General features: G+C 59.2%; 1 protein-coding gene across 5 annotated transcripts in view; it reads left to right on the forward strand.

Annotated features, from left to right (window-relative positions):
* The window catches only part of AGRN (agrin), a 221,845-nt gene that overhangs the window by 97,906 nt on the left and 108,983 nt on the right, over positions 1 to 14,956 (forward strand). Inside the window, exon 1 of one of the 5 annotated variants that reach the window (XM_084651721.1) lies at positions 10,874 to 12,661. The exons of the other annotated variants lie outside the window; for them this stretch is intronic. Coding sequence (XP_084507847.1) covers positions 12,493 to 12,661 — 169 coding nt within the window. The 5' untranslated portion in view covers positions 10,874 to 12,492. Of the gene's footprint in view, positions 1 to 10,873; positions 12,662 to 14,956 lie in introns of those variants that run through there. 5 annotated transcript variants of the gene reach the window in all.

The following is a 14,956-nucleotide window of genomic DNA, read 5'->3' on the forward strand; positions in this document are numbered from 1 at the left end:
GGGAGGATTTGTAACCTTTCCAAAGCTAGTATTTTAAAATGTTTTTTATAACTCAGCCTATTCTCATGTAAAAGCCCAGTCCTGTCTGAATCCTGTTAACCAGTGGAACCCATTGCCACAAGGTATAATTGAGACCAAGAGCTAACTGTCTTGTATGAGGTCTAGCTTTCCTTTTAGCAGCTTTGAGTTTGCCACCTGCCAACTTCATTGACTGTTCCCTCGTTCTTGTACTGTTTGGGGATGGTTATTGACCCCCTCTCTCTAGCTGTTCTTCATTTTGTATACTGGTATTAAGTCCATTTCCCATGGAAGAGAGAAATGGCATAGGATGGTTCAAAGAAGCCTATAAAAAGGCCATCTAAGAAATAGTACAGCTCTCTTCTGTAGGGTTAGGAGTCGGTAGCTGTGCGGAGGCTGTTGCAGAACTGACGCTCCTTGGACAATATCCTGGCAAATAGGGTCAGACAAAGTAAAAATGAAACAGACCACAGGCTTGTATTTGTGCCCATACCAACACTGTGTTGGCCTCAGCGTGAGCGTTGTGCAACACTACCTTGTCTCAGTCTAGCTGAACTTCCGCTTTGGCCAGGAGAGAAGCGAGACCAGCTAGCTCGAAGGGCCACTCGCCCCACTGTAATGGTCAGGAGTGCGTGTGGACAGGTTCCCAGGGCTGAACCAGCAGGAGGTGCCGCAGCGCAGGGTTGAGATCCATTGGGGCTTGCTTTGCCTTCCCTCGCTGGTGTGGCTGCTTTCAGGCTGCAATCTAATGCTCTTATTTCTGGATGTCAGTTTCCCTGCGTAAACCCCACATTTAAGTAATTGCCAATTAAATTCTATAACAAAAATCGTAAAATCCAATTCTCTGTTGTGTCTCCAGCGGAGCAGATGTCAGCTCTGTGCCGTTTCTGTGCCGGAACATCTGTCAGAGAGAAGGGGACGCTCTCCCTGTGTATAGGCAACACGTGCCTGCTCCATGGCTGGTGGCTTCCCAGTCCTGGAAGAGGCACTTTACACTGCAGGAGGGGAACTAGCAGGTGGGGGCTGAATCTGGTTGCTGCTGAAGGTTTTTTCCAGACCCCTCCCATGCGGGGGCTGGCTGGTTTGCCTGCGGGGTGGACATTCTGGACTGATTTGTGCTAGCACGTTGATGTGTTATACGTCCTGTCCTGCTTCTCTGTCTTAGCTTGGCCACCATGGGGTATGTGGGTCTGACCTCCCTTGCCCCCTTAACAACCATGGGGGCCAGAGGAGCAGGGCTGATTGGAGCTGGCTGCAGCTGCAGCAGCTGGATCAGAATTATGCCATAGTTTGAGGCTGTCTGACCTGTCTCTAGTTTGGAGAGGCGGATGGTAGAGGGCCTCTCTCCTCCCCGTGTTGGCTGGGCACTGGAGTCTGACATGCTCTGCCGAGCCAGCTGGGTGGGAAGCCCCCCATGTGTTGCTGGCTTTTCATCCAGATCTTTAACTTTGGCTTTAAGATTGCCCAGGACACCGGCTGGCTGAGGGGTTTTGGAGCCTTTCACTATCACTGACTCCGTGAGCCAGAGCGGTGGCAATGGGAAAGTTTTGGTCACTATCTGAGGGTTGCTCGGTGGCCTGTGTGACACGAGTTTGTTGGGTCTCCGTCTGGTTTCTAGCTGGAGGGCGTCTCCAGCAGAAGCCGGGAGTGGGGTTGGCGTTTGCATGCCGCTTTGCAGAGAGCCTAGGGCCTGCGTGACTCATGTGGACAAGCTTCTCCCCTGAGGGCAGGGGCACTGGGGTGGGGAAGCAGGAGGGAGAAGCCTGCACAGCACAAAGGTCTTCAGGCTCCAAGGCTGTGTCTCCAGCTGCACCGGTCCCAGCTCCCGGCAATGCGCTCCCTCTGGCTAGGCTGTGGCACAGGACATGTGAGACCAAGTCTAGCCAGGCTCCCTGGGGTTGTAGCCTGGGGGTGCCGGGGGAGTCACTGCAGCGGGCTGACCGGCTGTCCCTGGGGAAGGCTCGTGCTGGTGCAGGGTTGGAGAGAAGCGCTGCTGTGTCCATCGATGGGAAACCCACCCTAACTCAACTGTTCCTTCCCTGTGGGGCAGGGACAGGCCCCAGGCCATTGGTCTGTGTGTCTGGGACCATCGTGCTGAGGGGTAGGAGATGGCAAAGGGTCAGTGCCCCTCGGTCAGACCTCCCGCTATGTGGCCAAAACCACCCCAAGGACAGAAAATGTTTAGTCTGTATTCGCAAAACCTGATTCTGTGTGAGCCATGTATTCAGGGTAGAGAACAGCAAGGGTGCAGCGAAATTATGGGGTGTGTGGGGGGGTGTCCAGCTGTTGTGGAGGCCCTGTGGAGCGCCACGCTTGAAGCACCCCATAATATTGAGCTGCTAAGAAGTTCTATGCAGTAGCTCCTACTCCGAGGGCAGGGCCTAGCCCCAGTCGGTGCCCCGTGCTGCTCTGCTCTCTACTCAGCGCTGTGCTGAGGATGACAGGGATACTGGCAATTGTAAGTCGCTCCTAGCCCCTGGGAAGATGGCTGTGTGTCCTAGCGGTCACAGCGACTGACTGGCCGGGGCCAGGGTTCTAAGCGAGGAGAGAGTCTTGCGGGCACATGCTTGTCAAGTGGCCCAGCCCTCTCAGGGCACCAGGCGAGCTTGCTGCTCTTCACTGATCACGCAAGGAGCTCGGATGTGGCAGGGCTGAGCGCGGGATAACTGCTCCGAGCTGGGCTGGCAGCATGGCGTGGGAGCACTCCCCGGGCTGGAGTCTGACCCTAGCCCTGGAGCAGTCCTGGCCGCCGTGATGTCCAGCAGGCTGCCTAGTCCAGAGCCTTGGGCCAGCACTGGATTTACCTGGCTGAGCTCCTGCTTTCTGCCAGTAGGACCATATGGGCAGATCGGGCTGGGCCCCTTCACTCCATCCCTTCCCCGGGCGGCCTGGTGGCACTGAGGTTGAAGGGGCAGCTTGACAATTGAGACTCCTTGGTGCGGAGGGAGAGTCCCTGCCTTCGCCCAGACCCCGTGGTGCTGCATCCTGTGGGAGCCGAGATCCGCGCTCCTCATGTCTCCCGTCAGATTTGGGCTGGGGGGGGCGTGGGGAGGCAGCTGCTCTGGCTGCGAAACCTGTTTCTCCCCATAAGCTGCCCCCTCGCCCCTCTCTCTGAGCGGTGCCGCTGGCCCAGCGAAGGTCCCACCGCCTGCCCCGGATCCGTCCAAAAGGCAGCAAACAAGCTGAGCTCTCCATCTGCTCCTACCCAACCTGTGCTATGGGCTAAAACCATCCCCCCCCTCCTTCAGTGTGTTCATATGGGTACGAAGTCATTAAGCAGGAAAACCCCCTGGTCTCAGGAGCAGCCTCACACTGAGCCCCCCCCCCCCCCCCCCGCCGCGCGGCTGTTAATTAGGAGAGGCCTTCATTAGCACTCTCGTTCTGCTCCCAGTACGTATGCCAGCTTGGCTTTCCAGGGCTCGGGGCCCCCACCCCGGTGCCCCCTCCCCGGCGTGCGCTCGCTCTCCTCTCCCCAGCGCCGGGTTCGAAACGCTCTTTACTTCCAGGCGTTGCTCAGCAGGAAGCAAGCTGGGTCCTGCCAAGTGTTAAATGAAATCATTAAAAGCCCCAGTCTCCTTCCCCTCCCCTGCTTTTCTTCCTAATGCTGGTAATTAGCCTGTAAAACCACACAAGGGGGTGCTGGGTGGGGGGGCTGCCATTGACCCTTTAAACGGGTTCCCCAGAGGATGCTGCAACTGGCATCGTAGCCGTGGGGTGCTGTCCAATACCAATTGCCCCACTGCCAAACTGGATTAGAGAGAGTGCGGCCAGGCAGCGAGCGGGCACCAGGCAGCTTTGGGAGCTGGGGCTGCTGCTTTCTGCAGGGCCTCTGGCTCTGTGTGTCAGAGTGAGGAGATTGGCAGCTGTCAGTCAGGCTCCAAAGTGCCATTGATCTCCGGGTCTCTGCTGAGGTTGCTCTCCGCGGTCATTCTGGCCAGGGAGAACAGGGCGGGGGAAATGGGGATTGGCCACCTCCCAAATAAACCAGTCCCCTAAGGGGATCGTGGCAGGACAGGTGCCCCTCAGAGACCCGCGGAGTCTGTCAATCCCCCTCCCTGCAGTACAGATGTGACTCACTGATGGGGTGGGGTTGCTGCAGCAAGGCGCCTTGGGGTGAACACAGAGCTGCATGCCTGGATGGGGTGGGGGGGTCCCGTCCTCGGTTTGGCTCTTGTACAGCGCCCATTGTTCCTGGATCTGAGCACCCCTGGAGGATCCCTCTCCCACGGGAATCCGGCCCAGTGCAGAGGAGCCCATGTGAAGTGTCTATGGGCCAGTTATACCATCCTCAGCTGTGAAAGGTCACTTTACTCTGACCATTGCTCTTCCCCTCTGTATGCATGTTGGGGGGGCTCCCCACAGATGCCATCCCTGCCCCCCAGCCCTCGACAGCCCCACGCCCCCTTGATCAGGCCAGTGAGAACTTCAGTGCTTAATTATCTGCCCCTTCCTTCAGTCGTCCAGCCTTGGGGCTGATGGCCCTCAGATCCGAGAGCTTGGGGACAGAAGTAGGTGGCAAATACCTCCCGACCCACCCTCTTCCCCACCCCACAGGCCGGTGTGGATTGTAGAGGGCACGTTCTGCACAGAATCCTTCTCGAGGAGGCCACGACTCATCCGAGGCCCTGCCCCCAGCCGAGCTCGGTGGCTGGCCACGGTGCATCTCCTGTAGGCACTGGGACGCAGCTGTGGCCATCGCAGAACCAGGAGAAGTTCATGGCCCCTGCACAGCCCTGAGTTACAGAAGCAGGAGAATAAGACCCGTTTCTGTCCAGTGGCAGCAGCTGTTAAATCCTTGCTGGGAGTGCTTAGAAATAAATCCATTAGCAGCGCTGGGCTTTAAAAGGGCCGGTGACCACGCAGAGGCCTTAATGAATTAAACGCTCCAGTTTAGAAAGCTGGGGGAGGGGAGGGAAGCTCTCCATAATGAACCAGTGGCAGCTGTGCCTGATGGCGTTAAATTGGTCCTGCCGTCACCCCACTTCAGTGGGGTTGGAGTCCCCCCCGGAGCAGCGGGTGGAGCTCTCTGGCTATGTGTGAAGCAGGGGAACTCTCCGAGGCTTTGCTCTGAGGTGGGGGGGCTGGAACCAGGGAGGGGAAGGTCACCTGGCATGAGGCACAGGTGAAAGATGCAACCATGTGGAGGGGGGGGGGGGGAGAATTGAAGGAGATCACATGAGGCAGGTGGCTGGGTACCACGGTGATGGGCGCTGTGGGGGTTGGGGGTGTGTGTGAGACAGGTAACTGGATACCATGGTGACAGGTGCTGTGGGGGGCATGTGAGGCAGGTGGTTAGATATCACAGTGACGGGCGCCGTGGGGATTGGGGTTGAGGAGGGATGGGTGCGTGAGGCAGGTGGCTGGATAACATGGTGACAGGTGTCATGTAAGATTAGCGTGGAACGATGCAGCCGAGGGGAACATCCGTGTGGCAGTTTAAGAATGGCGGGGGTGTGGGGGGATGTCCTACTCCCCCTTGGGTTGCCCTTTTGGGACCTTTCGTCCTGGCCCCTTCTCATTGAGTTCTGCTCATTGAAATTGGGGGTGTTCTCAGGCTGAAATACCCCTTCAGCTCTTCCCTTCCCTGCCGGAGCCTCTTCCACATGTGGGGGGGGGGCTGGGGCAGAGCAGCCCACACCTCTCCCCGCCCCTCTGAGTGTACAATGGTCCCATTTGGGTGGCTGGCTCTCCCCTGACAAGGGAACGGTTGGGGCCCTTTCATTGCTGGAGGGGCGAGGTCAGGAGGGAAGAGACCAAGGCCAGAGTGAGCGGCTGCTGCATTGTCTCCTGTCGGGTCCCAAGTGTGCCCTCTTGATTCCTCGCTTCTAAATAGCCCTCTGCCTAACGCCATGCTGCTGTCCCCATCCCAGCCGCCCTGGGGCCTCTGGTGGGCTCATTCCCTGCCGGCCAGTGGTGCTAATTGACCTACCGCTGCCAGGAAGCCCTGCAGCCTACTTCCAAGACACTGATGCTGGCTGGGAGTAGAGCAGGAGCAGTCTATGGGGATGCTCTTACACTGTGACCTCCCAGTGAAGGGATGGGGGTTCTCGCCCCTGCTCCCGAAGTCTGGGGCAAGAGGGGCTTAGAGTCCCCATAAATCCTAGCGAGCCTCCTCTCCTAGGGGGATGCACTGGTCCATTGCAAACTGTCCTAGCTGTGGCCGTCTCAGATCCTTCCTGCAGCTGCTCTAGAGGGGGTTGAAATGGACCCTCCCGTGTGAAGTTAGGAGTGCGTGTGTGGAGGATATCAAAGTTTTCAGCATTCTCCCTCCCCCAGGCTGGAGGAAGCCAATTCTTGATGGGGGAACGCGGGGGGCGCTCAGCTCTCATCCCCGTCCCTTAGCTGCAAATGGCTGTTCAGAGATTGGAAAGGATGTGCAGTATCTGGGCTGCCTGGCAGGATCTCCCTGACTGTTTTTCTGCAGCAAGACCAGCGAAGGGCTCAGAATCTGACAGAGCTATATTACCTGTTGATGAGCATTTTTGTCTCTTTAATTTCTGCTCATCTTTTCTGCTCTGTCCCCCCCCCACGCTCGGTGTTGGAGCGGGAGGAGCCTAATGGAAAACTCCAAGTGCAGGTTCCAGGGAAGACCAGCAGAGGGCGCTGGGCAGGGAGCACGCTTTTCCTGGGGTGCTCATAGTTGATCGGAAAGGATCCCGTAATTTGTGAATGGCTATATCCATGTAACTGTGCGGCAATGCAGCCACCTCTGGGGTGGAGGGCAGCGGCAAAGGGGATGGATGGGTGACCAGCACAGAGCGATTGGGAACTGAGGATGAGACTTTGGCCTGTACACAGAGGGAAACTCGGACACATACACAATGGGGTGTGTAACCATGCCGTAGAGCAGGCTGGGGCTTGGTTTGTAAGGTCTCCTCTGCAAGACCTGCCTGGGGTCAACTGCATTAATTCATCCCCCTTGAAAGGAGGAAGAGCTGAGCTCTCGGTGCTGGGATTGGAACCTGCGCTTCCAGGGAGCTAAGGTGATTCCGGCATGGTGTGGTTCTGCCCCCAAAAGTGGCCCCCGAAAGGCTTCTGGGGACAGAGGCCTTGAAAATCCTGGAAGAAAGGGAGGAATGGTGTGCCTGATGTGCACATGGAAACATGCAAAGAGGGCTACGCAAATGGCCTTGCTTGCTGCTTGCACTGTTTGTATTTGCAGCCAAGCCTTTGGATTTAGCCAGGCGGATTGGCCTCTGAAATCCGAGCTGTGCTGACAGCCTGGGGGAGAGCCTAGCAGTGGTCTTGTGGCAGGTGGCAGTGAATGCTGCTTGCATCCCAGAACAATACACTGCACTCCTGTGCCCCTTCCTCCTTGAGTTCTCACAGGCCTTTCAGTATTACTGCTCCCTCCCAGCCATCAATGCCCCTGGGCAGCGTGGAAGGCCCGTTCTCTCCCCGCTTTGCAGAGGCTGGACTTGCCTGACGTTCCAGCAGGAGCCTGGAGCAGGGCTAGGGGTAGGACCCAGGAGCCTGGTGTGTTTAACTACCAGCGTATTCTCCTGCTTTGGGAGGTGCTTGGGTTTCAATCTGGGTCCCCAAGAACCCCCTCGGCGGGGTGCCTAGAGTCAAGGGTCTCGGACCTGAGCTGGGCAGAGAATTAAAGCACTAGAAATGCCTTAATGCTTCTGAAGCACACTTGGTGGGGGGGCGGGGGGAGCAGAGGGAATGGGAGGGGCAGGGCACTCACTGGATCTAGCCCTTCCCTCAGGCCAGCAAAGGCATCTGTGTGTGGCGGCAAGGCAGAGCAGGTGGCAAAGGCTCCCCTTGTGCTCTCTGGAGTGAGTTGCGGGGTTGGGTCTCAGCCCACCACCCTAAGCCCTGCCTCCTTCGGGAGCAGGCTCTTGGCTGCTCGTCTCCATGTGGAAGGGGACTGGTTCCCAGCCCGCTCATTTCCCATCTCGCTCACTGTCCTCGTCCTCGTTCCAAGGGAGCTTCCTGCTGCCAGCTCTGCTGGGTCCTTGGAGCCTTCCCATGGCCCGGCTGGGTGCGTGCCGCTGGGATTGGTGCCCAGCGTGCGCTGCGGCGGCAGGATCGATCCCTGCGTTCGGGGGCCGGGCCGAGGGACACAGCGAATCCCGTTCTCCTCTTGCTGGGGGTTTGTCCTTTCCGTTCGGAGCCGGGATAGAGGGGCCAGCGTGGCCGTCCAGTGAGCGGCTTGGCTCTTCCGTGTCGCAGCATCAAGGGGGCTAGGGCTGAGGCCTGGCCCTGAGCACACAGGAGGAGCAGCGACCAGGGGAGAAGTGGGGAGACCTCGGTCTCCTGTCCCCAGCACAGCTGAGTCCTGCAGGTGGCTGAGCCGACTAGGGTTGGTCTGTGGGTTTAAGGCAGTTCCCTGAGCTGCCCACAGCTGTAGCTTAACTTTCTCGACCTGCCTCCTCCCTGACCTCCAGGCCGTGGTGTGTGCCACGTGCAGGGAGCTGCTTAGGCTCCTCTGGCTGCTGGCTGGGCACTGAAGAGGAGGGGGGTTGGAATCTGCTCGTCCTTGTGCATGACAGGTGTGGCCCTCCCCCCCCGATAAACCGCCCAGGTGACCAGGGGGTCAGCCCCAGAGAGGCAGGCTGGAGCTGGAGGGGGACACCCCACCTCCCTTTCAGGCTGGTGGGAGGCTGACGTTCTGGTGACTAAGGAGCCAGGCGTCTCCGCAGAGGAAGCGTGGGGCTCAGGCGCCCCCTCGTTCCCGGTCTCTGCCAAGGCTGCTGCACTAAAAATAGCCCTGCCTTCGGGAAGGCTTCCCGAGTGGAGCTCTGGCAGGGGGTGGTGGAAGGCTCAGCTGGGGCAGCGTTGCTGCCTCATGGGGCACGGAGCAGGCCACGGCACGGGCTGGCAGCTGCAGAGGAGAAGCTATCTGGTTTCCCTGGCTGCGACAGCTGCCTGATGGAAAGCGGCTCAAGCTGGAGATGCCGGAACGTATTTCAGAAGCTGCCTTTGCCAGAGGCCTCCAAGTCTGACACCAGTCAGCCCTTCCTCCCTGGTTCCCCCTGCTTTGTATCTGCAATAAGCACCCCTCCCTCCGCCAGCACAATCAGCATGGGACCCAGGATAAGCAGACGGCAGTTGCCGGCGTGGCAGGGGGGGATCTCCATGCCCCTCTCTCCCTCCCTGCGTGGAGCCTGAAGCACAGAACATCTCCCGCGTCGGCTGAGCGTCAGCTGAGCCGTGGCACGAGGACCGCGCGCTGCCCCCTGACCCAGGTGCCTGTGTTCTCGGCTGACTCCTTCCTCCCCAGCTGCGTTGCAAAGGGTCAGAGCCCCGGGGAGCCTTCCCCCTGTGGGGTGACTCCCCCCCACCCCCAGGGATCTGTTTCAGCCTGATGAGAAGCTTTGTGGGCTGGAATTAGCATCGTGGCAGGTCCTGGCGCCCCGGATCCATGGTGTCGATGGTGGCAATAACCTGCTTGGAGAGAGTGTGCGTCATAGCAGCACCTTGCCACTGCTGCCCTCCGCCAGGGGCTGGCGCTCGACTGGACGGGCGCCATGTTGCCAAGGGAGGGTGAAGTCAACGGGAGCCGGTTCATTGACTTCATCGCCCCCACTGCATCTGGCCGGCGTTGTTTTTTAGGACACGTGGGCCTCAGCCAGCGCTGGGGCCATTTTGCTCCAGGGCTGGGGGGGACTCTCTTCTTTCCCTTCTGCTCCCGTCCCAGGCACTTCACCGATGGTGTCGTGCTCTTGGTCCCGACTCCCCTCTGGCCCAAAGCCCGGCTCGTCTCCGGGCGGCTTTCCGGTGTCTAATGTGGCAGCATTATGCTTGGTGCTGGTGCTTAGGCCGTGACCGTGCTTCGTCGGCGTCCTGCCAAGGGGTGGTGGCGACATGGAGGTGCATGACGATCCCCAGAGGCACAGCTGCTTGCTGGCTCAGGACTCCGGTCTGCGGAAGCATCACTCTCTCCTCTGCTGCTTCCCTGACCCCCAATCCCCCATGCCAGGTGGAAACTCCTTGCCAGGACCCTGGGTGCTTGCTCTGGTTCTCCTCTCCAGCCAGGGCCCTATGGAACCCATGCGCTCCCTGCTGGGGAAGCCGCTTACCCGCTTGACCCTCTGTCTTTACCAGCCCCGCAGCTTAACGGGCCTGATCCCAAGCCCACTGGCCGCCATGGGGGAGTCTCATTTGCTTTTGCTGGGCTTGGGATGGGGCTCTGCATTCCTCAGCGGGAGTCTACTGAGCCCAGGGCCTAGAGCGTTGTCCTTAACCCTCTCTTTGCCAGAAATCTCCCGCGGTGGGGCCCAAAGGGGCTGGGGCTTTTATTCGTCCCGCGTGAACCCTCGCAGGGCCAGCCAGTCTGTTCTGCGGATGCTCTTGTGTCTTGAAAGCTTCCCTCCTCTGGGGTCTCAGGCCACGAGTGGGGAGCGGGGCCCCTCCCCTCCCCACACAGCGGGGGAGGCTTCCCGTTCCCCACAGCCCTCCAGCGGGATTGGAGGGGGCGCAGGGGGCAGGAGCACGCTGCTCAGGGGGAGGCATAATGAGTTTTGACAGTGCAGTCTCCGCCCCTCTCCACATCTTTAGTGCTCGAATGGAAAGCTGAGGGGGGGAGGAGGGTTTTTTTTTTCCTGCTTTTCATGCTCTCGGGAGGAGACACAGAAGTGAGCAGAATATCCCAGCAGCTCCCGGTCGATCCCGGCTCAGCCCCACACCTCCGTGGAGCTGCACACAGGTGGCTGTGGCTCCGGAGCCGTGGGGTGGGGGCAGAGCAGCCGAGCTGAGGTGCACAGGGCCCCCTCCCCATTTCCCTTTGTGCTCTCGCCTGCGAAGAACTCCCCCGAGGAGCCAGGGCAGAGAATTCCCGCAAGCCTCCTTGCCTTTGTTTGAGTTGGCTTCTCGCTGCGCTGGCTGGCTGCTGGTCCTGGAGCCGGGGCTGCTTTCCTTCCCCGCCTCCCTCCTCGCTTCCCCGCACCGCTCTCCTGTTCGGGGGCGGTTTGATGGTGTTGCGAAGGGACGCTGGGCGTTCGCCAGAGCTCTCCCAGGGATGCCCCACTACCCCCGCGAGCTCGCCCGGAGGAATCGGAACGGGGGTGCGTGAAGTCAGTGCAAAGCCCGGGATGGAGAGGGGCACCGAACAATAACACGCTCCCGGCCTTCTCCCCCCGCCCCACCCACCAACCCCAGCTAGGCGCTGGCAGCGGATAAAGCAAGTTGGGCGCGAGGGAGGTAACAACACAGTTGCTTTTTGTTTTGGGCTGCACAAACCTTCCGCTGTGCGAGCGAGAGCCCCGGGCTCTGGAACGAGGTCTCTAAGCTCCGCTCCTTCCCACCCACCGACCCGCGCTGCTGCCGCCCCCGGTGGCTCGGTTAGCATTCGGGTGTGCATCCCTTGATGCCTGGCTCAGCGAGGAATCGGGATCTCTCCTGGCAGGACGGGCATGTCCGAGCGGCGTGAGGAGGGGAGCTGGCCCATCCCAGCCGGCGTGGTTGTGTCAGGTCGCCGTGCTCTCTGCGGGCAGGCTCTGAGAGCAGGTGGTGTGGGAAGGAGGGGAAGCGAAGCCTGGGCCCCCTCCCGAAGTCCCAGCTCTGAGGAGGGGCGGAGGGGTGCGAAGGAGCTGGCTGCTGCAGGGACGGAGGAGGAGAGCCGCTCGCCAGCAGCTGTCTAGGATGCCGGAGCCGAGCAGGGATGGACTTTACCACCACTTTGAAGAGGGAAGTGTGGCAGGAGATCTGCCCTGGGCTGGAATGTGGGCAAACTGCTAGTTAAGCCCCCTGTGTTTGGCCAGCGGGTCTCAGCTGGCAGGGGCAGAGACTGGCACTCCTGGGTCCGTCTATGCTTTACAGTCAGACACATGGACCAAAGAAACTCAGCATCCCAGCAGCGAGACCCATCCAGCACCTGAACTTGGGGCGCTAACGGGGCAGCCACCCCCATCTGGAGCAGCTCCGAAATAGGGACCTTTCTTCTGTGTGGAGGTGTCCTGCTTGTGTGTCCTTGACAAGTTCTCCCACTTCTGGGGGCAGGCCCCTCTCTCTGGAATCAGAGCTCCCGCAGCTGGGTGGGTGACCCAGTGAGACGTCGCTGCCCATCCGAATTTCTTCCCCCAGTGCTCGCCCCTGGCAGGTTGGGGCTCAAAAGCTGGGAGGTCTTTGATCCTCTGAGTCCCTGGGAGTTGTTTGCTTTGTTTGTTAATGTTGATCCTCAGGTCCCCACCTGCAATCTCTGGCTCCAAGGGGATTTGTGAAGCTGAGACTGGGCGAGGCTTTCCGGAGTTTTACCTGACTGGCCCCTCGGGCTCCAGGTCGGGCCCTGGGTCCTAACACCTGCGGCGCTGCCTAGGCCGTAGAGATGGAGTATGTGGCTATAAACTCTTCCTCCTGCAAGTGAGCCAAGCCCACCCCGTCCATACATGCCAGCTGGAGGATGGGAATCCCTGGGGAAACGTAGCTCCCTGCAGCTCCGGAAGAGGAAGGGGGGGGGTCTCCTGCACCCCTGCTGGGTCCTCTGCCTTGGGTGTGCCAGCGGACGGCTGGGCCCATGCCAGCAGCGGCATGACGGCCTGCCAGTACCCCATGGCGCCCGGCCCCTTGGAGCGGGACCGGATGTACCAGCACCAGGTCTCCCTGGTGGTGCGCTATTTCATGATCCCCTGCAACATCTGCCTCATCCTCCTGGCCACCTCCACCCTGGCGTTCGCTGTGGTGCTTTTCCTCAATAACTGTAGGTGTCCCTGGGCATCGAGGGTCTATGGTGGGAGGGGGAGGGGATCTGTGAGAGTTGGGGGGGCGGGGGCTTTAAATCCGGACTCCTGATTGTCCCTCCCAGTCCGAGCCTAGATCCCAATAGCCACCATGTGCCACAGGCTGGGATTCCCCCTCCTCTCCTGGGTGTTGCCATCTCTTCCTAAAGGTCAGTCGGTGTCTCCGAGTTGAGCCAGTGACTCTCTGCCCGGTCTCCCTCCTTTCCCGGCCTGTTGTTGGGTCTGTCCTGCTGCTCTTTGAACCCTTCCCACGGCCCATTCTCTACCCAGTGCTGCCCAGCACTGGAGCGGAGATGGGTGTGACTGAGAGCTGGGATCCTTGCTCCTTTTCAGTCCCAGCCCCTCCTTCGCTCTGTCTCCCAAGAGCTGCTGCCCGAGCCCAGCTGTTGGAGGAAGAAACTGAAGTGTGGTTTGTTTGGCCCGTGCTTCCCCCCCCAGCAATGCAGGCTCCCCTTCCTGGGCAGGGGCTGCATTTCCTCCTGCCTGGGGCCCTATGGTCCAGGCACAGGAGAAACTGTCAGGGCAGCTGTTAGAAGGGAGGAGAGAGGCAGCTACTGTGATCACGGTTCTGCCAGGGCTGTGTGTGAAGGGAAGTGTGGTCTGAGCACAGGGCTGGGAGCCAGGAGCTTCTGTGAGCTCCATACCACGCGACTGCTTCTGCCACTGGCTGGCCTTGGGCAAGACACTTAATCCCCTGCTCCCCGTCACCCTCTCTCTGCTGTTCCGTGCGTGTTGTTGGGGTGGGGTGTGCCTGATGGCCAGAGGCTCCAGGATCCCTGTTCTCTTCCCTGTCCCTCCTCCAGAGGTCAGCAAGAGTTGGTGTGAGTGCAAGGAGGCGTAGGCCTCCCCTGGTTGCTGGTCCTGCTGGCTCTGGGGAGCGAGCGGCTGAGGGTGGTGACTGACACCAGAGTCTGGGCTAGTGGCAAGTACGGGCCACTCCGTTATTCTGCCAGGTCCACTCAGAGCGTGTCTCAGCACAGGTGTCTAACACTCCGTACCAGCATCTCCTCGGTACCAGGCTTGGTTACACAGCACGGAGAGGAGAAATCCGTCAGGCTGCGGCTTTCCTCTGAAGCCTTCAGAGCAAATGTTCCTCTGCTGTATCCTTGGCCAGGAAACTTCTCTCGGTCTCAAACGATTGCTGCGAGAGAGCACGTGGGAGATGGGGAGGCCGGGAAAACAAATCCCTGGCATCCGGAAATGCTAGCGTCTCCCAGCTGAGTGCAGTTAGGGCTCTGTGAACGGTAGCTAAAAACCAGCGTTGTATGGGGCAGGGTCCAGACAGTGTTTCTCGAAGGACAGTCTGGTGGCTACAGCACTGGATTGGCCCTCGGGAGCCCCGGGGTCAATTTTTACCTCTGCCTTAGTCTCGCTTTCTGACCTTGGGCAAGCCACTTGCGAAAGATGCGGGTAACTAGATTGCTCCACCCTAATTCGGGAGCTGGAGGTGAAGATGTTTTCTATGGGGAAATACGATAGACAGGGATGAAGGGAGCAGGCCCCTGAGCTAACAAAATGCATTTTGGAGAAGCCCCCTCTGTCCATCAGGTTCTGATTTATTTTCAGAGGGAGGGCTTGTAACTTATTAGGCTTCTCTCCCCATGGCTCGGTTCGTAATTCTGTAGGATCCTTTTCAGTCACATGGTCTGCATCTTGCATCTCTCCATGGCTCAGGCTATCCATTTGTCTTACTGTTTTCCCCACCACCACCCTGCCACGCCTCCTCCTTGCATGCATGGCTGTGGCTCTCAAAATCGTGTTGCTGATCAACTTGAATGTGTTGATGAATTGGTGTCTTGGGAGGCTCTTGGGCGATAGGTAATAAATAGTTTGATTTGCATCACAGCTGAGCTGGGTGGCCTTGATGAAATGACACGTAATTGCCCAAGGCAGCAAGAAATAACCTCCCTGAACGGTGGAAAGGCTTTGCCAGAGCCAGGTTTGACATACAGCCCCAGTTCGCAATGCCTGCTCCTGGTTCGTCAGTGTTGCCTGGCACAGAGGTTCAGTTCGGTAGGAAACTCTGAATCATCAGGTCTGAAGCCAAATGAGTCTCGTGAAGATGTTTTGGGATCTGCAGTTCAGCAGCAAAGCCAGAACTCCTGGATTCTCCTCCTGATTACAGCTGGCTTGCTCTGTCACCTGGGGGCGGTTGCTTAGCCGCTCTGGGCCTACATCCCCAGGGGCGGATGTGAGGCTTAAGCTTTGAGATCCTTGGTGAAGGACCCTAGAGAAGTTTTTAATACCATGCTCTA

The sequence above is a fragment of the Lepidochelys olivacea genome (genome assembly GCF_965140295.1).
Source record: "Lepidochelys olivacea isolate rLepOli2 genome assembly, chromosome: 18".
NCBI classification, from domain to species: Eukaryota; Metazoa; Chordata; order Testudines; family Cheloniidae; genus Lepidochelys; species Lepidochelys olivacea.